At 37.7% G+C, this 24309-nt stretch overlaps 1 protein-coding gene across 1 annotated transcript; it reads right to left on the reverse strand.

Annotated features, from left to right (window-relative positions):
- Positions 1-1985: 1985 nt before the first annotated feature.
- Positions 1986-9621, reverse strand: ric3a (RIC3 acetylcholine receptor chaperone a). Its single transcript, XM_084716715.1, has 6 exons — positions 9424-9621; positions 5833-6050; positions 5625-5700; positions 4636-4732; positions 3974-4131; positions 1986-2840 (listed from the first exon to the last, which is right to left on the reverse strand). Exons 1-6 carry the CDS (start codon positions 9539-9541, stop codon positions 2074-2076), a joined length of 1434 nt encoding a protein of 477 aa, XP_084572841.1. The 5' UTR covers positions 9542-9621; the 3' UTR covers positions 1986-2073.
- Between the last annotated feature and the right edge of the window lie 14688 nt (positions 9622-24309).

The following is a 24309-nucleotide window of genomic DNA, read 5'->3' on the forward strand; positions in this document are numbered from 1 at the left end:
GAAGTGAGAAAAAGAGCTAATGACTTTATGTTGGCAGGACACCTGAAGTCGAGGTTGTGCTGCTGTGGCAGCTGAGAGCTGTTTTACCACCTCCTTCCCGTCTTACTGCACTGATCTGTATTTATAAATCTTCACGCTCACATTTACTCTGTATACTGACACGAGCTTTTCTCTGCTGCCAATTTTCAAAAGCCTTCTCTACCACAGCCTCCACCTGCTTTGCTTCTGCTCTGAACCCTGAAGGGTTCTTATTTTTATGATAATTCTTGCTGGGGGTTTATTTGCAGCGCTCCCTGGATGTTATTTATCATGTTGCTGTGTCTTTTGAGCTGTTCTGCCGCATCACTGCAACAGGGAGCATCCCCGAGAGTGCGGCCATATTGGACCACCAGGTGGAGCCAGATATGTCTCAACAGTGTCAGAGATCACTTCACAAATTTCACTTACAGCAAAGTCTGAACTGTTCCTGCTGTTTGACCCCTGGCCTCACAATATAGTGTAATGTAATGATAATCATTCTGTATGAGAACAGAACTATTTCACCTGGAGACTGTTCTGCACACCCACACAAGTGGATAAAACACAGCAAAACACAAGTAAAAGAGATTTCATTTAAGTTGACCCACAGATTCTATCCAGTGAAACATTTATTACAATATTTAAAGAGAGACACAGATGAAAGTTTTGCCCTTTACTATAGAAATATTATATTTGTTTGCTATGAATATAGTGAAAAAGACAGTAATACATTATTATTTATCTAATGTTTGCTAAATGCCACGTTCATAAATCTAAATTTCTAAACAAAAAACCCCAAATCTTTTGTTTCACGAAGGAAATTGAAAACAATATGGATCAATGACTGATTCCTCACAAAACCAAGAAGCTATCAAAACCATTAATGTAAGTGACAGCTCTGATGTTTTTAAGCAAATTTTATATCTTACATTTGTGTTTCTTTTGTTGTTGTTTTTTTTCTGTGTGATACTGCCCTTCATCTTAGTTTTTCATTGCTTTATCATTTCTTGTGATGATCCTGCTGTCTTTCAACATTGTATGAACTGACAGTTTGAAATACAGAGGGGGAAAAAAAAAGGCTTTTTCATAGCAGCCATTTTGACATGACATAGCAGAGTAAACACAGCTGTTACCAGTGGTACCAATGAAGGTTGTGTTCCACTCTGGTCAGTCAGTCAGGGTGCTGCTATTGTGTGCATTGGCTCACTATAAAGGCTCTGCTACACTAAATGGAATGGGCCCTTTGGTAACACCTGTGTTTAGCCCACTATTTCATATCAATATAGCTGCCATGAAAAAGGGCCATTTGATGGAAATAAAAAGCAGTTTAATCAGCCAAACAGTAAAAAAACGTGTGTTGGGTGGACCATGTCTGTACAGGGCCTTTAAACAGGAACCCTGAGTGTGATGTATCATACAAAATAATGCTCAAATTTAGTTTTACCAGGAAAGTGAATTGTGGGAAGAACTCTGAATGTCAGACGTTGAGGTGTTTGAAGTCTGAGACTGCGACCCTCTCATCAGGAGCTTAGAAAAAGGTGCCCTCCTTTGTTTACCTTGTTAGTTTCACTAAATTCCTGATTTGGATCATTATTACATTATTTGATCCCGTAGACACACAACAATTGAGGCAAGATAGCCTAATAATGCTGTTTGATAGTAATTTCAACTTAAAATGACACCAAATACACAGAAATGTCTGTCTAAAGGCATTTATTAGTTTCTGACTTTGGAGAAGGAGGAAAACAGGAAAAGTCCCTGTAAGTACTGCATCTCTACAATATCTATTTAACAAAATTACATAAATTTAAGCTATTCTATGTGAACTCCTTTTGATATTTTTTTCTGCATGAGGTGCCCCGCCTCCTACTTTTTAAAACCTTGGGCTCAAATGCTCTTTGAACCTGATCTGATGAAAAAGTGTTTGACTGTTTGTTTATGGACAACAAATCAAAAATGGAAAAATAATCCATAAAAATATCAGAAGCTACAATTTGAGGAACACTGGGTTCACTGCATGTTTAACAACTCATGTTACATGATTGTAAAAGTCCTTCACGTCTCTCTCCTGTTCCTCATCCTCAGCCCGCTCACTTCTCTCGGTGCGTCTGTGTGGATCCCACCATCACCCTCCACAGGTGCTGACATTAACAAATACTCTTCGTTCTCCTGCTCCGCTTCTTCCTCCGGGTTGGGGCAGCCCTCACAACTGAACTGCAGGCTCTCTGCCTCCATCACTGGATCATCTTCATCAGCCTCCTCCTCCTCCTCTTCCTCTTCCACCTCTGTGCCCTCATCCTCCTCTTCCACCTCGTCTTCCTTCTCCTCTTCCTCCCCGTCGTACGTCTCCTCTTTCGGGTAGTGGAACACGTCTCTGTGGTCACTGAAGCTGATTTGCTTCTTCCCTGCGTTGTAACACTGCAGCTCTTTGCTCACCTCCAGTCCAATTCTCACCTGTTTTCTTTCCTCAGCAGGCTGAGATGGAGGAAGACTGAGCAAGTGCCTTTTCTCCGCTACCTCTTCCTCTTCTTCTTCCTCCTCCTCCTCCTCTATGTCCTCCTCCATTTCTTCCTCTTTTTCCTCGTCTTCCTCCTCTTCTTCCTCTCCATCCTCTTCTTCTCCTCCTTCTTCTTCCTCTTCATCCTCCTCTCGCACTATGGATAGTTTTCTTGCCTTAACCTCTTCTTCCTCTTGCTCCATCCTCTCTGCCAGGGCCTCAGGAGTGGGCTGACTGGGGGGGTCCTCCAGTATAATGGGGTCATATCCGAGTCGGTCGTAAAGATCATCATCATCCTGCACTGGGTACGTCTCCTCTGGGTAGCCTGCGTTGGAGTGCAAAAAGAAACATTTCATACGTAAGGTATAATGTACAGTGAGCGGGTCACTATTGCGATATAATTTTGCAAAGCATTTTCAACCTATATTCAATTGAGGGTGTTACAACAAAGATGAAGTCAATAGTTCACTTATTTTATTGAAAAACCCAAATAAACAGAGTGAGAGATGGAATGAATCTGTAATCAGTAATGCAGTGACTGTGTGGGTGGATTCTGAACTGAAGAGAATAACTGTTGAAGAATTAAACTCTTCTCTTTTACTAGAAAGCTTCACTGTTGTAATATACAGAAAGCGTTTTTGCTTTGTCTTGCTGAAATAAGCAGACATCCCAAAAAGAGACACTGTCTGGGTGGCAGCTTATGTGAATATACCTTTCAGCAGTGATGGTGTCTTCACTGATGTGACAGTTAGTCAAACCATGGACACTAACAGAAGTCCAAACCATCACAGATGCTTTTAATTTTGTGCTGGTAACTATTTTATTCTATTTTTCAGTATTTTATTTACCTTTTACACATTGTCCCAGCTTTTTTTGGAATTTATTGATTATTTTTTTATTAAGATGCTGGTGAAAAATCATTTCTTATTTATTTCTTATTTATTTTTTGTACTAGTATTGTGAGGTCTGGAGAAATTTGTGAGTTCTGGCAAATGATGCAACGGTATGTGTGTTTTTATCATACAGTAGCATGTAGCTGAAGGCTTTCATCAATATTAAATATATTTATATTGATATATTTTGTTTTACAGGGATTTTGACATAAGAAGATAAGATAGTATAAGCTACTCTCACCTGTTACCAGTTCACCAAACAGGTGTTTTCTAAGCATTCCACAACTTTCCCAGTCTTTTGTTGGCCCTGTCTCAACTTTTTTGAGACATGTTGCTGGCATTAGAATTCATTTACAAAAAACAATCAAGATAGCTTGTCAGTGTTCTGTATTCAATTGAATATATGCTGAAAAGTATTTGCAAATCAATGCATTCTGTTTGTGGATTTGTGGATGTTTTTGATTGCTCTGGAGATGAATTATGCTTCTATAATCTGCAACAAATGTACATTTTGTAAATTGTACAATTATTCAAGGAGCTTAGAGGTTCAGAGTGTGGTGCATACCTTCCCAGTCTGCACAGTAGGGGACCTCCTCAGCCTCCATCTCTGGGGAAGCTCCCTCCAGCCGACCCTCTTGCATCAGCTGTGTAATCTGTCTAAGTTGCCTGAGTAATTTCTCCTCCTTCTTTGATGTTGTAGTTTTACTCTTCCTCCTCCTGCCACTAGAGAGCAACACATAGATGAAGTCAGACATGATGGCAATGCTGTGGTACCTCGCTCTGATTTTCTGATTCTTCTTGTTTTCTCTTACCAACTGAGAAGAGGTCTGGGTTAGAGATGTTTTCTGTATCATAATAAAATCACTTAGACAACATTATTGAATCTGTGAGTCTTAATGTGCAATTTTATTGGCTTGTTGAAAATATTCAGCATCAGTGTGTCCAAAAGTGACAAACAACCAGCTAATTTTCCCTTTCCTTACACATCAATTAACTTCACAGAACATATGCTATTATATGACTTAAGGACTTTTTAAATAAAGCAGTAGCTGTTAAGTAAAATATGCCACTGGCCTTTCCACCTTTGAATAATTTGCCCTTTCATTTCCAGCCCTTTCATTTCCACGCCAGGTCGAAGCTGATTTATCCCACTATAAAGTCATTTTTCTGGTTCTTCTATGCTATGGGCAGTGAAAAGTAGGATGTTAAGAGAAAAATAAGTCTTACCTCCCAGAACCTCGACTCTTCGCAGAGACAATCCTCTCCATCATCCTTTCTGTGTGCAGCAGTCTCTCCTGAAGCCTGGCAAGCTCATAATCACTTACTACAAGAATAACAAGAGAAAACGTTGTTTTAATATCAAACTACAATACATTTTTATGCAGACAGCAAATATCTACTAATTATATGCAGCCACATAAACATATATTTAGTACACAAGAGGTGAAGGGGAAAATTGAACTAGCATAGTACTATGATGCACCAAGTATTGATCTTTTATTTAATAAATGTTTAATATTGTGAGTGTGAAGTTTTTGATACTAGATTAGCAAAATCAATTGCATTTTTTTCAGTCCACTAGATGGTGCAGTTTTTTTTATCTAATGAGATGAGCAGAGGTGAAAGTCAGCAAGACTGGTAGGTTTTTATGACAATGTTGGTCAGTCTGTCTGCTTGACAACCCCATTTTGCTACAATAAAAACAACTGAACTGAAATTAACAGACTGAAAACTTAATCTTATTAGATTAAATAACTGTTGACAAAGTTTTCCTTTGGGAACATAATTTCCCAAATGGTAATAATTAATAATATATTGCACTAGTCCTATGTTGCACACTGGCACACTGGTGTGCCGTATCGCAGGTCCAGGTGTGCCATGGGATTTTTGTGACCATACATTATTACTGCAATACACAATTCTACAAAAAGTTATAAATCAATTATTATTTTACTGTATCTATACTTTGCACACTCTTTTCCCAATTCCAATAGCATCACATGCTCTGTATTTACTTACTTTTACTCTTTCACTGAAGAATTTCAATGCACCAATTAATAATTATGTGTTAAGAAAAAACAAAATTATATGTCAGTATTATAATTACATATGTTATTATATTAGTAGGAATAGGACTGCTAAAATGTATGAAAGAAACTAATTATTTTTGGAACTGCATTATATTACAAATATTTGAAATTGCTGAAGGGTCTTACAAGTCTTATTTGTCGTGTTTGCCTTGATTACTGTAGTGTAGTTTCCTGATTTAGTAGTCTTCCCCCTGCATGTCAGCTGTGAACATAAAAATGATCATGATGAGATTAATATAGCATAGTAATAATTAATAGTAATTTAAAGAAAATCTTCTGCAGTCAATATTGTCACAGAATAATTTTCCATTATTCTTTACCATGCAGAAATTACCTTATAGATTATATAGAAGATGTAAAGAAAAATCCCGAAGCCATATATGGGAATCACTTGAGCCATCAGGTTGTATTTTTTGCCTCGTCCGATGCCTTTTATTTTGGCCATGGCCTCAGCACTGTGTGTCATGGAGTGGACAGGGTCCACACCCCACTGTTCAGGGTCCTCTGGCAAAGACAGCTGATGCATCACAGGAGGGTAGAACCCGGGTCCAACTAGAGGACACACATAATCCGTCAAGAAATCAATCAGTATTAATAATCAGAGAAAATTCATCCTGCAAGTATCTCACAATGATCTCTTCCTCAACCACTGGTGCATGTAGCCTTCTTTCTCATTTCAGAAATTAATCGATTGTTGTGTAAATTATTTTTGTTGATTTCCCAGTTGGTCCAATTAAATAATTTACTATTAGCCCATAAGCTCAATATTTGGGTGTTTCTGATTAATCAGGGAAGAATCTCTATAGGTTTAAAAATAAACCTATTGTAATGTGTTGTATAAAATGTGCTTTGGAAATGTCAACAAACATTTTATGTTACTACATTCTACATTTTATATCATGTTATAATGCCCTTTGAAAAAATCAGTACTCAAAATAACATAAACATTTTGGCTAAATATTGACTATTTAGTTAGGTAGCTAGTTAGCTAGTTTAGCTAGATTTCCATCCATTGACATGGAGGAGAAAATGAAACCGATTTTCTTTGTTTTTAAAGACCACATTGTCAACAATCATCTCAGTGCCTTAAAATTAATTAAAGTTCATCATGCTAAGTGTCTCCTCAGGCCTTATGAAGAGCCGAAAATATCTGATGAAAACAAATATGTACATTTTTTTTTCATTTTCCTCTTTTATTTTCTATAGGCCTATTTTCCTTTTCAGTAATTTTACGTATTTCCCGTATTTTATATTTCGTTATTTCATAACTCAACACCGTGCCTTATATATTAAATGATTAAACTGTTCATGTTAGTGTCAATTTAAAGAGAAAGATAGACTTTCCTGGTTTGTTTTCCGGTTAAGTCCTTTTTGCCGTCCTCAGCGCCCCTTTGCACCAATCGTATGCTGCTGCTGTGTGAGCGACAGTCTGCTCCACCAATCACAATCAAGCTCAGGTAGCCCTAACTTAAATTGGCTAGCAAGTGCAGGGACGTGGAAGTTAGCTAGCTTTATAAACGCCGTGTTTGGCTAACTGTTCCATAAAAAAAGTTTAATGCGGTCGTTTTAAGTGTGAAATTGCCTATAAACAAATAATAGTCATCGTTATCACAATATAGCAGGGAGATACACTTAACACAATCTCCAGAACTCCGAAATTCTAGCTAACTAAGTCAAAACACGCCATCTGTTGGTATCCAAACGCGCTGTTTAGCATGATGCCATTATCAGCAAATAAACTGATCACCATAGACAACTACTGAATTGCTGCATCACCATTTCTTTAACTTTGGACCAGCGAGATGTAACGAGCTGTAGACAGCTGAAGAGAAGAAGAGATAAGTATCTCTGTTTGGAGTCACAAGGTAAGAGACTGCGACTGAATACTTTGTATGTAGATCATATATTAAAAGCTAATATAGTGCAACACAGCCAGGAAATACCTTCGTGACAGTATCTGTAAGGGGGTGAAACGTGTTTTTATATTTTTGTGTGACATTTGAAGCATTTGTTTGTTGATCAGCATAATAGCTGTGGTTATTGATGATTTCTAATCATCTTCAGTTTGTGGTCACTGTTTCGGTTAATCAGAGTTGATTATAGTTACTTTGCTTGTTGTTAATTGATCAGCATTACAGTTTTCGAAGATTTCTGATAATCAATCATAATTTCTATTACATTTAAATGTTTGAAAATTGTGTCTATTGCTTGATCTGTGTGTGCATGGCAGCTTTAAATTGAATCAGCCTTCATACAGTGAACCTTAAGCAAATTTTACTTATTACAAGGCAGGCAGTAATAAAATTAATTAAAACTCATAAATGAAACAGAGTTTTCATTTTAAAATCAACTGACTATCCACTACAAAATTGTATTATAAGGTAATATAGAAATTAGAGTTGCCCCGCTTTTAAAATATCCTTGACACTGCTGGGATTCAGAATGACAACTTGCTCTGCAAATATTGAAATCCAAAATGTCTTTCTGGTTTTGACTGCAGTAATATTTTTTGTTTGTTTGTTTGTTTGTTTGTTTACAAAGACCATAGTCAAGGGCTTCAGAATATATCAATATTAAATCTATATCGTGATATGTGACTAGATATCTTCTGAGATTTTGGATATCACCATACTGTGATGTGACATTAGTGTTGTCTTTTCCTCCTAAAGGCTGCATTACAGTAAAGTGTTGTAATTTTTTTTACTTATCAGACTGTTCTGAGTGTTCTATTATTTGCCTTTACCCACTCAGTCATTTTATCCATATTACTGATGAATATTGATCAAAACTCTCATGATTAATCTTGTGAAAGCACTAAAACTCATCCCTACAATATTGTCACAATATCAATATCAAGGTATTTGATTAAAAATATTGTGAAATTATTGTGGAGCAAATGTGTATATTGAAACATATAGTGTGTATCAGGCATTGACTAAAAGTATTGATTTATTATTTATAAGCCATACCATCCAGCCATCCATATTACATAAATCTGCTTTTTCCATTAAACACGTTGGTGTACAATCAAACACTATGTTTATAAAAAGTGGTTCTACTTACAGGTTACAGGACAGCCCTATTTGTAACCTCAGAGTTTGGATATTTTTTGGTGAAATGACAAATCTCTTTAATTCTCTATGTGATAAGAAGTTTCCTTATAGTGGTGAGTGATTTTGACAACATCTCCAGATATGTCGCCATGATAAACTGTTTTCAGGTTAAACCTCAAAGAAGAAATGAAACCTCCCCATAGGGAATAGGGAAACATTTTTAATAAATAAAGTACCTATCTATGCTTAAGACATAGATTGATAGATAGAAAGATAGATAGATGGATAGATAGGTAATAGATATAGATGATCAGAAGCTCTAAAGTCTTATGTCCAAACAGAGTAAAAGTCCCTATAAATTCATGTTGTGTCCATGTTCATCTTTATGTCTGAATTATCAACAAACGCAACAGCTCAATTAGTGTCAGTACTTCCATGCTGGGCTTGAGGTGTAAAGGCATCAAAAATTAACAAAAACACACAATCCTACAATAATTTCAACTTTACAGTACTGCGTGAAATAAAGAGGGTACTTAAAAATTAGTGTAGACATATATTAATAAATATAAATAGACTAAAACACATTACAACATGTGCAAATGTGCATGTATAAAAATAGTATATTTTTTTAACAGTTTAGAGCATATATAATATTCTTGTGAAATGAATGCTTTTCCTTTTTCTGCGTATCCGTTGTGTAACATTATGGTGAACATGTGTGCTATGATGGGGCCTTGGGCCTGACGCACTCTGCATAGCCAGACTAACAGCTGGCAGCAACAACAGCAACAACAACAACAAAAAAGACATTGGAGATGGAGCGGGATGTAGATGGATGGATGGATGGATGATGATCTGATAAGCCGCCTTACCCTCAGGCTGCCCCATCTCCTTTTTCCCTCTGGGTAAAAGCATTCTGGGCAGGAAGAGAGAAACACAGAGAACAGAGCATGATATCAGAGTAACCTTCTGGCAAGTTGTTATAGACATTTTGTCTCAGAAAATGACAGCCGTGCGTTTATTTCACTAGAACAGTAAAGCTAGTATCCACAGATGTCATCTCTCATCTGGTGCCGTCCCTGCCCAGATTAGACCAGATTAAACCAGCTGCCTTCAAGTGCTGTTTGAAATATTGACTACAAATCCCCACAGAGAGAGAAATCAGGGAGAATCAACTGGTCTAGTGCATGCATTGTTAATATTACTGTTATGCCCTAAAGTGTCTGGATTTCAGAAACTGAAATATCTTCTAGCAGTATTTGACACATTTAAATCAAGAGGGCTGCCAGTCACAGGAATCATGTCTGACTCTGACAAATAATAATCATGAAGTTGAAAGTAAATAGCCCTGTGTGTCAAAACTTAGCAGATAAATGTGGTTGTCTTAAGCACAGCAGTTAGAATCATCTCAACAGCTTTATTTTTGCTCAATTATATGAGAAACCAAACACTGTGGAAACAAAATTCATTTTTCCTCTGATTCCTCAGGACACATTTTTCTGCAAATGCAATAATCAGCCAAGGGTCTCCGTCATTATTTATTTTGACATGATGGACCAAGATGCCATGTTTTTTGTGTTATTATTCCCTAATTTTGTGCTCATGGCTATGTGAAGGATCATTTTACGCCTAGGAGGCACCACAAGATCAAAAACTTTATCTCAAAATAGTTTTGTCCTTTTTTTTGCCCCTATTTTTCCACGATCTAGGGGAAGTGCAGCAACAAGATGAAGCTGGAAACTGAGTCAGAAACCTGAGTTTTAATCAAGTGATGGATGCTTTCGCCCAGAGACTGGTGAGGAAAAAACACCTGGTTTAAGGTAAGGCAGCTCACTGTGTTACTGTGTGTTGTAGGTGGTTTAATGAGTGTTTGTCAGTGCTGATTGACACGTGAGGCAATGTAGTGTGTGACTTCATGACAGCTCCCAACCAGCTAGTTGTAATTCAGGTTTGATAAAAGTGAGAAACTGACGGCTTTGGATGGAAAATACATCACTTAATGATTTGTCAGAGAAAGCTGACATAAAGTTGTAAGATTTTGACAGGTGTACCAGTTTCATTTGATACTCATCTGATAAATTCTCTGGGTTTTTTGGGTTTTATTCCTACTGAAAATTTTCATCAGAATCATCATTGATTGCATTTACGTGCGCACGCATATCTTCATTTTGATCTTATTCAGGATATGATGTTTACATGGAAGATTGAAAATCTGGTTATTTATATCCCTCTATACGTGACTCCATCCAAGGTTATGATCATTTATATACTGTGTTGCTTCTTGATGTCTCACAATCTCAATCACTCTGTACCAACAAAGAGGTGTAAAAGGTGTTTACGAGCCACAGTATCCTGGTAGTAGGTTGTATTCAGAAGTCCCAAAACTGGGCTAAGACCTCATCCAGAGGGGTGTACTATGAAGCAGTATTCAGAGTTTTCAGTGTCACGAAGGTGCTCTCTTTTAACCTAGCTAGATCACCATGGTAACTTATGCTGAACCCCTAACCTAGTCGGGAGCAAGTCATGTTCAGATTAAATCGTCTGTAAAAAGTGCCGCTCTATAGCCAGTTCTTTTCCCAACAAAGTTCTTTATGAGTGATATAGATTATAAACTGAGGGAAGACGTTAAAAATGAAAAGTCGCTGAGCTGTACATTCGTAATATGACTGAATGACGCTGTATAATGTTGAAATGTAACGTAATGTAACAGCACCACAAACTGAGTGCATCGTGCTGTCACAGGAACTTCTGTTTGGTGATGCAGAGTCATTTTTCCTGTGTTTGCTTCAGGTCTTATTAACACTTTAAATTTACACAGTATATCATCCGCACAGTAAAAGAATGATGAAGCAACTACATACCACTTTGAATACCACTACTATTTACTATTTAATTGCTGATATTCCAGCTCAGAACACTGATTAGAAAATTAATTAGTCTGTCTTATTTATAATGGGAAATCTTCAATCAGTTACATTCATTTTACTTTGATTTGGCCAAAAAAGTCGATGTCTTGTTTCATATTTTCCAGAGGTCTTGTGGCTCACGGTCGCATCACTTTATGGAGAAGAAGAGTCAAATGACACACCAAACACCCATTTTTATGTGAGCATGCACAGCACCTGAAGAAGAAAGCCCAAGTTAGGAAGTTGATAACCACCTTTGTGATACCCATTATCTCTGACTGTGCTGTGTTGAGCTTCTTTTGTAGTACGGCCCTTAGGTTTCTGAAACCAGGTTATGATGTTTACATGCACAAAGCATATTCCAGATACTCCAGAAACCTGATCAAATGCAGGATACTTTTGTGCATGTAAAGACACTCTATAGTTTTGTGTTGTGTTGTGCCATATGAAAAAGTGAGGAGTGACATTTTCTTTTTTTTTTTTTAAAAAAGCAATAGCATTGTTTCCCCAATGTGTTATTATATTTCTAAATGATAAAAATAAGCTTGCTGAAGATTTGAAAGATAAGCCACCAGTGTGGTTTTTTTTTTGCCCCTGGCTGTGTGTATCCTCTATTGTTTTTTAACAGCACTTTCAAACACCAAGAGTGAGGTACTTGCAGTTAAGTTTATTTTTTAGCAAAAACAAAAAAATCTATTAAGAGAGTACAACCATGATGTGCAAGTCTTTCTGTACATTCTTTTACTATTGGACAAACTAATAAACTAACTTTGATTTCTGAAATGTTTCTAAAATAATATTAATTAATATTCAAAGTTCCAAAAATAGTGGTAATGCACCAAATTCTTCTTATTATTAATTTGTAGCTATTATTAAAAAGACAACAGCCATCAAAAGTAATTTTTACAGCACTGATGAATGATTCCCAAGCAAAGGCCTTGAATACAGAATCTGCATTTACAATTAAGGTATTTCCGAGGAGCGCTTGAATGCAACACATGACCTATCAACCCACTGTGTAGACCCACTTGTGTGTGTTTCATACCAAAGAGCAGCAGATGGCAGTGCAGGCTCATACAGATGTGTGTCATGTGGAGGACAGGAGATCGCCTGCGCACGAGTCCCAACAGTCAACTGACTTAAAATGTAATTCATGGTGTCTAATAGATTTATGAAACAATTTTAGAATTTAGTGACTAAGGAGAATTTTCGGTTTGTTTCTTTTCTCCCCCAAAGTCACGTGCAGGTTTACCACATGTGTACGAGATGGTACAGCTCATGTACTGCTACAATATTAGTACACACATTTACTAAGTTCTAATAAGGCATCACTTGACCATCACCGTTGGGACGCCTGTGTGGGCCTCATTATTGGGCTCATTGTAATCGTATGTATTTTTAATTATAAATCAGATTAAATTAAATTAAATTAGAAACAAAACCCAGACAGTTAATTGAGGACAAACACTGAGAGCAGAAAATTAACTGACCATGTGACATAGACGCAATTATCAAAATTATAAAATATATGAAGGGGCAGGTGCAAAATATAGTTAATGAAAGATGTGTAAGTGTGCTATATATTCAGTATTATAATTACACAGATAATAGTCCTATTTTCTGCTGCGATAGTGTGATAAACTGTAATGAGTTTGAAATGGAAGGCTTTTTTTCATTTTTTTCTGTGCCATTGTTCCTGCTTAATTCTGTTATTTTAATGGTGCGGCAGCCCAGTTTAGCACTTGAGCTCAAACCAACATAGACAAAGGTCAAGTAGGTGAGACCCAGAGGACTTATTAGCAAAAGGACCATAGCAGAACTCCGATGTTCATCTTTGACAGAATATTTATCAACAGCATAAAGGTTTTTTGAAGCCCTCATCAATGTGTTAAACCCTCAGAAATGCCCAGCGAGTTCAGGGTCAGATTGATTAATTGATGGCACACGTGATCAAATATCAAGTGTAACAGTTTTTGCTTTGACAGAGGAATATAATTGACCTTACATATCCATCTGTGTTCTCTACATCACCACACAAGCCAGTAGCTAAGAGGCATAACAAAGCTAAAAAGGTAATGAGATCTTGTACAACCTTTTGCACAAACAGATTCTGAAAGAAATTTAGGCACACATTTTTAGAGACTGCTCAAGGCTGTAGAGAAACTGAGCAACATGAAGGGATACTCTGAGTTATGTGTAGTAGTTAACTAAGCAAACACAAAGTTTTCTGAATGAAACGTCAGAATATTTTTACCAACCTGTCAGAATGTCCTTTGAAGTCCTTGTGATTAGATTAAGCTGATAAATCCTGCTTTAAAATTCAACTGTGCATCCATATGCGTTTAGGCTTTGTTGATACTGCCTTGGGGTTGACCTGCATATACATATGTTTCACGTACCTCAATTTTAACGTCAGCACATCACTGACTCTGATCACCATTGTCATTGGGCATGTTTGTCATCGGCTTTTGATGTTTTACTTTTTTGTTTGTTTTCCTCATAGTGTCACTCTTCTCCCAAGTCATAGCAGCCCTAGTTTCTGTCTTTGGGCCTACACAGTTATGACAGAATTGCAAAATTTTAATTTTGTATTTGTTGTTCAGTCATGCTTTGTTCTCTGTGTTTCTCTCTTAAGTCTTATCATCTAAATTTTATGTATAACTGAGTTGTTTCAACAAGCTAATTAAAACTAGCTTGTGCCATTACTATCCTTCACTTGTGTAGCAATTAATGTTCAGTGTAGAGAAGGATCATGTATAAATAAAATGCTGATGTCTAACATCCCTTAAACCAGCTCTGAGATACAAATATCTAGAACATTCATGGACTAATGTCCCTTTGCAGATTGTTTCTATGAATGGAAAATTATCCTATTTACAGTATTAAACTCTGTCAGGTTTGCAGCTCACTGAAAATACAAATTAACTTAATTAATTAATTGTTGTCTATTTGCTAACCTCATTACTGTATCTAGCATTGTTGAACAATTCTTTGGATGATGGACATGATCAGCTACTTTGAAAAGGCTTAGGGTAAAGAAAAGGACTTAAGTGTATTGAGGAACCCCTTCTCCTGTATGATGCTTTGTGGTGTACCCCAAGGGTCTTATCTAGGTCCAGTTCTGTTCTCAATTTATATGTCCGCTTCAGGCCATCTATTGCATGCTATTGCATAGACATGCCATCAGTGTTCTTTATTATGCAGATGATATGCAGCTCCACCTATTATGCAATTCTCAAAACCCACAGGGATTAGACTGTCATCATAACCATCTCTGAGGCATTCAGTAGTGGATGGCTCAATATTTCCTGCAGCTTCCTTCCTTGCTAAAATGGAGATCCTGTTATCTATGTATTTATCATTTTCCACCTAGCATAGTGTATTGCTTTGTATTCTGAAATTGGCAAAGAATCCTTAATTGCCTCTTTCTTGTTCAGATGCATACATCACATCTATCTGGTACAAAGCAAACTCAAATTCTTGCGTCCCTTCATTAGCTATCTTTAGAATTGATTTTGAACTCTTAATCCACCATAGAGTAGAAAGGTTGTGTTTTCCCATGCTAGACAAATTTGCAGTGGCAATTGCGGCTGGCCAAAGTTATGAATGCTTCACAGTAAGGAGCCATCTGCTAATTAAATGGTTATTAAGACATGCTTTGGAGACTTAAGCCTACTGTCTATTGCTTAGCACACCAGTAGTTTGGCTGGGATACTCTGTCTGAATATGACTCCACTGTTGTGTAATCTAACTGTTATGACCTGTAGATTTTATGTTGTTCCACTTTGTGCTGTAGAGACAGGAGCATTGTCTGGCCTGTAGCTGGTTTATGCTGCTAAGTAAGAGGAGGGGTACCAGAGGCACCTCTGTCTAGTGTGTCTTCAAGACGTTGTGGGTTGTGAGAGTCCATGTTGGTTGGTAGTCTACTACCAAAACATAATTTTCACCTAATAAGAAGTTGGTATGGAATTTGAGGTTGCATCATCAGGCCCTACTTTGAGTACACCACTTTCCCAACAGCTTTGGCCATGGTTTACCACAGTTGCAAAGACTTTGAAAGGGCCCCACCCTTTCAAAGTCTTTGTCTTTGTCAAAGTCTGTACCCATTATAAAATTATAGTTACCTTGATGTAACTTCAATTCTGTGAATACAGACTTAGCCCTCTAACAGCAAGTCTTGTGTTCAGTGAGTCAAATAGAGTCCTTACACAGAGACTTAGGGAACAATTTAATAGAAAATTGTTAAATAGAACTCACACTCACAGGTGTGTGTGTGTGTGTGTGTGTGTGTGTGTGTGTGTGTGTGTGTGTGTTACTTGTTGAGGAGCTCAAAGGACATGTTGAAACTTGTTTATGGTTTGGACGGCACATCATACACTTACTATACATACAAGGTATAGAGAGCAGAAAGGATACCAACATTGTGTTTTGGCTTGATTAAAGATTGGTAAAAAATGAAGTCATTTGGTTTTTTCCTGGGCAAAGATGTTACATCTGGTGGCAAGTATGTTTTGATGGGAGCCTGTTGCCGGCGTGGGCTAGTGACAGACTGATGGCAGCATTGCGGTAGGGCTCTATCATTTCTGTGACAATAAAACCATGGCCGGGATTGAGAATTGAGAATTTAAAAAAGCCTTGACACAGACTTCTTTGGGCCCTACATTAAGTCAGTGCTAAAAGCTGACTGAGGATTTGAAAATTATTACTATGTAGTGTGTTGTTATAAATAAGTCATTTTTTCAACACACATAAAAAAAAAAATCAACAACTCTAGTGGAATTTTACAAAGAATATGACAATGTGCAGTCTTCAAATGCTGTTTTCAACAACAACAAAAGCAATTAAACTGTGACTTTCTTGATTTATAAAATTATCTTTTAAATTACAACAGATATCTCTGGTGAGGTTTCCAACCATTATATCTGTTTCTAACTGAGCTGCTCCACTGCAATTGTTGTTTGAAAAACGTCTTAAAAATATGTCCCTGGAAAATATATTTCCCTAATGCGTAAGCCCGGTGGGGGGTCAACTTAGGCCTGATGGGTCACCAGGCTTGTGGTACTCTGGGGGTAACCCTGGATATGCTGCAGTCTTGGCTGAGTACTTTTTGCTTTAAGGGAAACTTTAGGTGTTTTGAATGTAACCCCAGTGAATGTTAAACAATGTACTACAGAGGAAAAGGTGTCTTTAAGATTATTAAGGACCACTCTACTGATAGCAGTACAAGACATTCTGAGGTAGACAATATTAAGCCATCAAGGCCTTCTCATTACCTGTAGTGCACCACATGGGCTGATTTTATCCTTCTCAAGCACACTGGAAATCATAGTGTAAGTACTACTTATGGACAGACATCAAGGAGACTTTAAGATAAGTGAAGAATGTCAAAGCTCCAGGGTGGCTATATGAAATGAATCGCATTTTATACAAAAGTCTGCATGTTGTCTACCAATCAAAACTGAAAGCCTGTCGTGTTCTGGTCATCATCTTTTAATGAAAGCAAGCAAAGGGCCATGGGTGGGAATCGAACCCACGGCCGCTGCAGAGGACTCACGGTCTCTGTACACAGGGCGCACACGCTACCAACTGAGCTATCCAAGCACCCCTGATCATCAGTCTTAACAAAAAAAACAAAAAACAAAAAACAAACAACAAACAAATTAGAACCAATGGACCACATGCAAGAACATTTTTGTATTCGTATCTTAAATTTCTCCTGCTTTTTTTTCGTACGAAGGGCTCGTGTGAACATGCCATGTCAGATTCACCAAATGCTCTTAACTTGAGAGAACTGTGTAAATGGTCTGCCTGTGTGTAGTTCCATGTAAGTATAAGTACCATGTAAGGCTGCACTTCCTGTCCCATGTGTCAGGAAGTGTTCGTTCATGAAAATGGTGTCAAAGAGTAAAAGGAACCTTGCGAGTTATATGATTGAGGTTCTGCTTTCAGAGATCCAGGAAGGAAAGTCTATATTTTAACAGTGTCAGCATTGAATTAAGTAAGCTGCTAAAGTGAAGAACAGGAAAAACAAGTGCTTTTAGTGGCATGTTACCTGAGAGTTGGACGGTCACTGAAAGAAAGAAATGTCTTGATATGAAAATGGCTGCAAAGAAAAAGAAAGCCACAGCAAGGCAATCGATGACTGAAGGAGCAGGTCAAAGGGAAGTTTCCATCGTGGAGATTGAGGACAGAATAAGTGAGGATGATCCCCTACACAGGAACTTCATAAATCTGCACGTGAAGATGCAGCCAGTACACATACCATTAAATTAATGATGAGGCTTTATATGTAAATTTACAATGGTATTATAATTTGAAATGCAATCAAACAGGATAATGTCAACATAAATATGAAGAGTAATGTATTTTTCAAACTCAAAATGTCTTCAAACTAATGAAATATTCAAACTGAAGTTTTTCACTAATGACTGTGTAACAACAGACAACCTGCACATGACTGTGACAACAGGTCCGGACCACTCGTAAATTGTATTGGTATTTGAGAGGAAATTGTGGCGTGCAACAAATTTTCCTAAATTACTCGTACAACCCACTTAAGACCAAATCTGTTTGTATGATTGGTTCTTGCAAGAGGCCCAATGGGTTTTTTCTTGCCTGTCAGATTTGTTGACAGTACACTGAATTAAAAAGTAGTAAATTGATGTGTGTGACAGGAACACATGACACTGACAGTATTAACCAATAAGAAGAAGATCTGTTGTACAGTGATGACTTTTTTTCTTTGTGCATGTTGAAACTATAGTTGGTGTTTTAGTTAAAGAAGGATTTTCTTCAGTGTTCTGACTGGCATGTCATTTCTGTAGCAATGTAGGGTTTCATTTCAATCAAACAACGGTTGTAGACTTTTTCAGTCTTGGACTACGAACCGGTGACCTTCAGGTGACAGATTCGTTTGCTGACCACAAGCCAGGCAGAGGTATCAAGTGACTATTTCAAAATTCTTATCACTTCTGTAAATCTGCTGGCCGGTAACATTATCAAGAGATGTTAAAAGAGATATTGTCACAGCAGAATATTTACTTTTGATTTTCCCATCCTAATACAGTGGAAACCATTTATAAAGATCACAGTTACAGTGACCAACGCATGGGACAGAATCATGCCTACAAAATGCTGTAAAAACCCTACTTTTAAGCTAATGCTAATGCTAGCATTAGTTTCCCCTTCAGAAACGTTCTAATTGAGCCTCTACTTTTGGAGATGTGGTATAATAATTTCAGAAGATAAATCCAATACTGAATACCTTCTGTAGTTATTTACCCATTTTTCTGACTTGTGAACTGTTGCTGTTGTTATTAGCATGTTATTAGTCACCCACTGGTAATCCTGTGATGCTTTGGGTTGAGTGTGTTGACCAATCAGAGGCTGTGTTTTTGACTTCTTGACAGCGCTGATCCTCAGGTGTATTAACAAATCACTGTGCTGATCTCAACATAAGATGGAGTAATGCGGTTAACGTCACAGCCATACTTACAGTGTGCTCCATCGTTCAGAGCGGGGGAGTTTTTCATATGGAGTTCAGCCATATTGTTTGTTATACTGCCACCTACTGGACTCGGGGAAGCAGAACAACAGACCGTGAATAGAATATACAGAAAAAGAAATAAAAAGTTCCAAGTTATAATATCATCTGCTTAGAGTGATGAATTTGAACAGGACAGACATGATTACTCTAAGTGGCTTCCACTGTAATACTGGAACATTTTAGTTTGTACTTTGTTTTCTGATACTTGGGATGCTGCCTTGTGACTTAAAAAACTCTGTGTCCACAATACAGCTGAAAATTCTGTCATAGCTGGCATGGATGAACATTATTGGCCATGCCATACACCCTCCATAAGCTTTTAATCCTAGGAAACAAATATGCATTTGTGTACCCTCTCTGGATGAATGGATTATAGATTATCACTGCCAACCAGCATATGATGCCAACAGAGATTATGGCTGCTGTATGTTGAATAAAGCAGATACCACTGTTTGGGAAATTTTGGCACCGCAAACTACTTCAAAGTAGTATGGGTGTGCTGCAGTATTTGACACATAGAGGGTATTAGAGATTTTAGCTGTAAGGATTCTTTTCCACAATGGGCTGGTATTTTAAAGACAGTTGAGTTCTGAATTGCCATTTCCACCCTTGCTCCCTGTTTCTGTTTTCTATTCCTATTATTCCAGTCAACTCAACTGTGAACTGGCTCAAAATGTATTCCCATATTTCCCCATAATTGCAGCATTGTTGAAGAAAGACTTTCATCGTTCTCATGGAAACCCCTGAGTACACATCAAGCTGTGCAATTACTCAAAAAATAAAACCCGCTAATGTCAGAGTGGTGAAAATATCACAGTGCACTCCCATTCCAAAAATCCAGCTGGGAAGTATTAAATTTTGAATCTGACCACGTGCATATTCACAGCCACAAGCTCTTTTAAGAAATGACATACAGACTGTTGGCCCATTTTGGGTGGTGCCTTTGATGCTTTGTCTTCTTTTAGTGATGCCATACTGGAGGTATGTCCAATTCACTCTACAGTGTACCATATTGTTAATACCAGCACTTGTCTTTTATCTGTTTACTGCGCCACTCTCTTATCAAGCCTTTAATTACTTAATTATTCTTCATTGGGCTCAATTAAAACACAATGGACTCTGCTGCTGCAAAAGTCAACTATTTCTGCTCCTGCACAGCAGTGTACAAAGCACTGGAGAGATAGGCTGTTGCAGTTGGCCTTCTATTATGTACTTGGAATAAATGAGATTCTGTTATTCTTTGGATGAAAGTCTGGCCTTTCTGATTATTATGCTAACAGCAAAATATAACATTGACTTTTATAAAATGTTCAAGCTCCTAGAGTCGAGAGAGGAATAGATTCACATACATGGCAATCAACGCACCTTCCCAAACAAAATTACTTTTTAGAAATAGAAATCGTTTTCTTTCTCTATTCATGCAAGTGATTTGTTGCGCAATGTCACCTTACTGAATAGCAGCGGACCAGGTTTACATCAGGTTTTTTCCACACCTCCCCGTGCCTCTATCTAAATCAGTCAATTTATTTCCAAATTGCATGTCGAGTGTAGGAGCAAGGGCTTATGGCAGTATATTAAATCAATGCACTCCTACAGTATGTATTTTGAGAAGGTTTAATTTTTTTCCTCTTTTTGCTGATATTGATGGGGATGCACCTGGCTTTGAGTGTCATGAAGGACACGCTGTCACAAATTTGAATCCTGTATATTCATAGAAGAAAGACAGTTGTGAAAAGGGAATGAGGTGGATTAATGGAGTCGAAACATGCTTCACAATATAGGCCAGACCTTGACTGTCTTTTCGTTGTATGGTTGCCAGTCTGCACACTTTAATTTATTAGTATCAGAAGGACAGACAATATCTCTTAGGGATGCAATTTAAATTTGTGTTGCTTCTGTGGACTATCATGGACAAAACATGCACACACCACCACACTGTGGAGAGTGTGACTGTGAGCTCTTACCCATGAATGTACATGTGCATCATGTTTGCAAAAACATGTTTTTTGTATGTGTACACACAGAGCTGTGGCATTCAGTTTCAACAGTCCATTGCTGCTCAACATTGTTTTATAATACTATGTCACGGTTATCTTAGTTGAAGCTACTATGCAACTGTTGCTTTGTTATTAACATTTTGACCAATTGACAGCAGATAATTATACCCTATCTGTGCATTTTTAACAAAATAATCTATGCCGATCCATTTTTGAATAAAATACTTTGAATTATGCTAAAACAGTATGTGAGATTTTTTAGTCTGTCCTTAGTATGAAACCAGTAGCACATGAGTTGCATAATATTTCTATGGAAACATTGCAGTATGCAAGAACTGGACACTACTCTGGCATAAATACCCCACAATGCAATGCAGTAGTGACAACAACAGCATAACTAGAGAGACAGACGGTGAACAAGGCAGCTTTGGCATGACGTCAGTAACGCGTCACTTTAAATTTAAGGAAGGTTTTACTTTGCTGGGTGTAATATATGTTTTAAATTAGTTCATTGTTGGTGTGGGTTACCATGGTTACATGTCTCCAATAACCAGTCATGTGTCTCCATAATTGACCAGTAGTACACGTTTTGGGCATGTAGTGTATAGTATGTGTTTTTGGATGCAGCGATTGGGAAGTTCAGGGTAAATTAGCTCCAACCAGCTTGGCATGCATTTCAGGCAATTTCTGAGGCATTTCCGATACGTCTATTGACATCAAAACAACCCTATCATGTGTGATCCCTCTCTTTGAAGGTAGGCTTTTGGCTCAAGTGTGGCCTTTCAGAACAGCTATAAACACTTTTGATCAGACAACATATTGTACAAATTAGTTTGTTTCAAGCATACCCTGGCCTTTCACTCCAAAGTTGCAGCTCTGCTAACGTCTCCTTTTCCTGTTTTATAGTTGCATATTTATGTGGGTGTATTTATGTATTTATTAAAATTATTTATTCTGTTAGTATTTTTCACTCTTAAGCATCTATACTCTGTCATAAAGGTTGAAAAAAATTCTTGATTTTTCTGTTGAAATTTACAGAGTTCATTGTGCTGCATGTGCGTGCTTCAATTTAAGTATTAAATAGCAGCATGTCTCCCCTGTGTGTTTGAGGCACCTTGAATGCCCTTAACCAGCACTAATAGGAGATAATGATTGGTGCTCAACAAAAAGAGAGATTCATTTTGAATTATTAACAAGTTAACTTTGTAGTGGAGGCACTTTATCCCCGAGGACAAACAGCCCAAATGTTTGCAAAATATAATTAAGCCGAGGCATCTTTAAATGTCATTGCTGCCTGTGCCATGTTTCAAATTGTTCTGCATCAACAGAATTTAACGAGATGGCTAAGGAATCCATTTCCTGCAAGCATGTGATAAGCCACACATACAGTGGAGCACTTTCATTGATTGCCAAAATAAAGCATTTTGTATGCAAATGGGGGAATGGAGTGGCTAAGCTGATTCAGCCTCATGGACACCAAATAATGGTCTTTACAATTAATACTTTTACATGCTATCCATTGAAAATTCCATCTTCCATTTAATGGCTCTAAAACATTTACACATGCCCAGAAAAGAGGGGGAAAATGCACTGTGTTCCAATGGATTAATATGAAAGCCAACAAACAAATAAAGCCATGCATCCCTCCCTCCCCCCTGAGTATTGGTCCCTTTCCTGCCGTCTCATGCTCCTGCACATTTTGGATTAACAGATAATCTTTGAACATGAAGGAAGGTCTGCTAACCCCGAGGGGGTGGGATGTAGTGAGTGAAAGAGAGCACAGGATTGGAGGCAGTGCCGTATTGTTTGAACGTAATGTGCTTGTCTTGTTCTTGTTAACATGCGGCTCTTTTTGTAGTGGTGATATGGCCTTAAATACCCTTCCTCCGCTCTTGCAGGTTGTGTTACAGGAGACCCACAGGTCTGAATAGATAATGGGCACTGGTGTAACGCACATGGGTGTCAACTACCAAAAAAAGAGGAAGTCCAACGAAAACCTTTCAGCTGTAGGTTCAGGAGTGTTTGTGAGGACCAGCAAACCACTTGTAGTCTGGTGTGTTAGTGGAGCCTGCTGTTGACCTGTCTGGTCTCATCTGTTTAACTGTTGTCTTACAAGAACAGGAGAGGAGACACTTGGAGAGGCTTTTTCACTGGCTTGGCCAGTAGATGGTAGTACCAATTTGTGTCCTGTCCTGTACTTTGTCCTGGGTCCTTCAGTGTCTTATAATGGAGGTCTTGTAATATTGAATAGCTACTGTGTCCTTTCCTGCCATCTGTCCTCTGTGTCACATCTTGTTCAGGTTTGTGTAACCTGTATGGCAGCTTCCGTTATTATTTACTAGTAGTGCTGCATCTTTAGTATGGATCCATCCTCAAGTTCTGTCACATCGATATTATTAGAAAACTTGGTGAAAAAATAAATCAAACTCAGAACTGTGACAGTTTTCCAGGGTCGTAAACAAAACTATCCAAAGATAACACTTAAACAACCTAACAAAAACAAATCTAAATTTCCTGTCAGTCACCTTCTACAATATATATGTATATATATATTTCTATATATATATATAATAATATATAAATATTTAATTTAATATATCATGACCAAATCAAATCTAACTGACATCACTGTTATAACAAAGTCAAAAATAATTCTTACGCTTCAGGTGTTCATTTATTATTTCGAGTAAAGTGCATCAAAAAAGTCACAAATATGCTTTGGCTTTTATGGACCATTTTGCTGAAGAATTAAAATTAAATGCTTTGACATAATCTACCAAATCAGATATTATTGTAACCAATATATATCGGCTAATATATACCGATACCAAAAAAGACCAATATAGCTGGATAGGTCAACATTGGCCAATAATATATTGTCCCTGATATTTACTGCACATCCCTAGTATTCCTTAGAGTGAGTTGTTTTTATCTGCAGAGGACACAGATCCTCTCTGCAGAAGCTGCCACGCTGTGCTGCCATGTTTCTACAGTAGCCCAGCACAGACAAACCAAACACTGTCTCTAGATACAGCCTTTCACGTCTTGTGCGAGTTTCTCGGCAACTGTATGTTCTCCTGCACACTTGGAAGGGGAGAGTGAAAGAAGGTGTTTGCAATATGCAAGCCCACTGCTAGATGCCCTTAAATCCAACACACTGGTCCTTTAATGAAATAATAAATTAAATGCAGTCAGTTCAAACCCCCTCATGATTTCTTTTTTCCTTTTTTTTCCAAGATCCTCAGTGTCTGGTGCTGTGCTGCCTTTGTTACATCCTGTGTCGTCTGTGTCCCGTTAAAGGTTACATTT

The sequence above is a fragment of the Lutjanus erythropterus genome, chromosome 1 (assembly GCF_056507025.1).
Source record: "Lutjanus erythropterus isolate fLutEry1 chromosome 1, fLutEry1.hap2, whole genome shotgun sequence".
NCBI lineage: Eukaryota > Metazoa > Chordata > Actinopteri > Lutjaniformes > Lutjanidae > Lutjanus > Lutjanus erythropterus.

Bases quoted from the DNA above. Each gene is read 5' to 3' on its own strand.
- ric3a (XM_084716715.1), bottom strand. From the start codon at position 9,541: ATGTCTATAACAACTTGCCAGAAGGTTACTCTGATATCATGCTCTGTT. The intron at 4,733-5,624 runs GTAAGACCCTTC...TTATTCTTGTAG, and splicing joins AAACACGACAAATAAGACTT to TAAGTGATTATGAGCTTGCC. The intron at 2,841-3,973 runs GTATGCACCACA...ACTCCAACGCAG, and splicing joins CTACTGTGCAGACTGGGAAG to GCTACCCAGAGGAGACGTAC.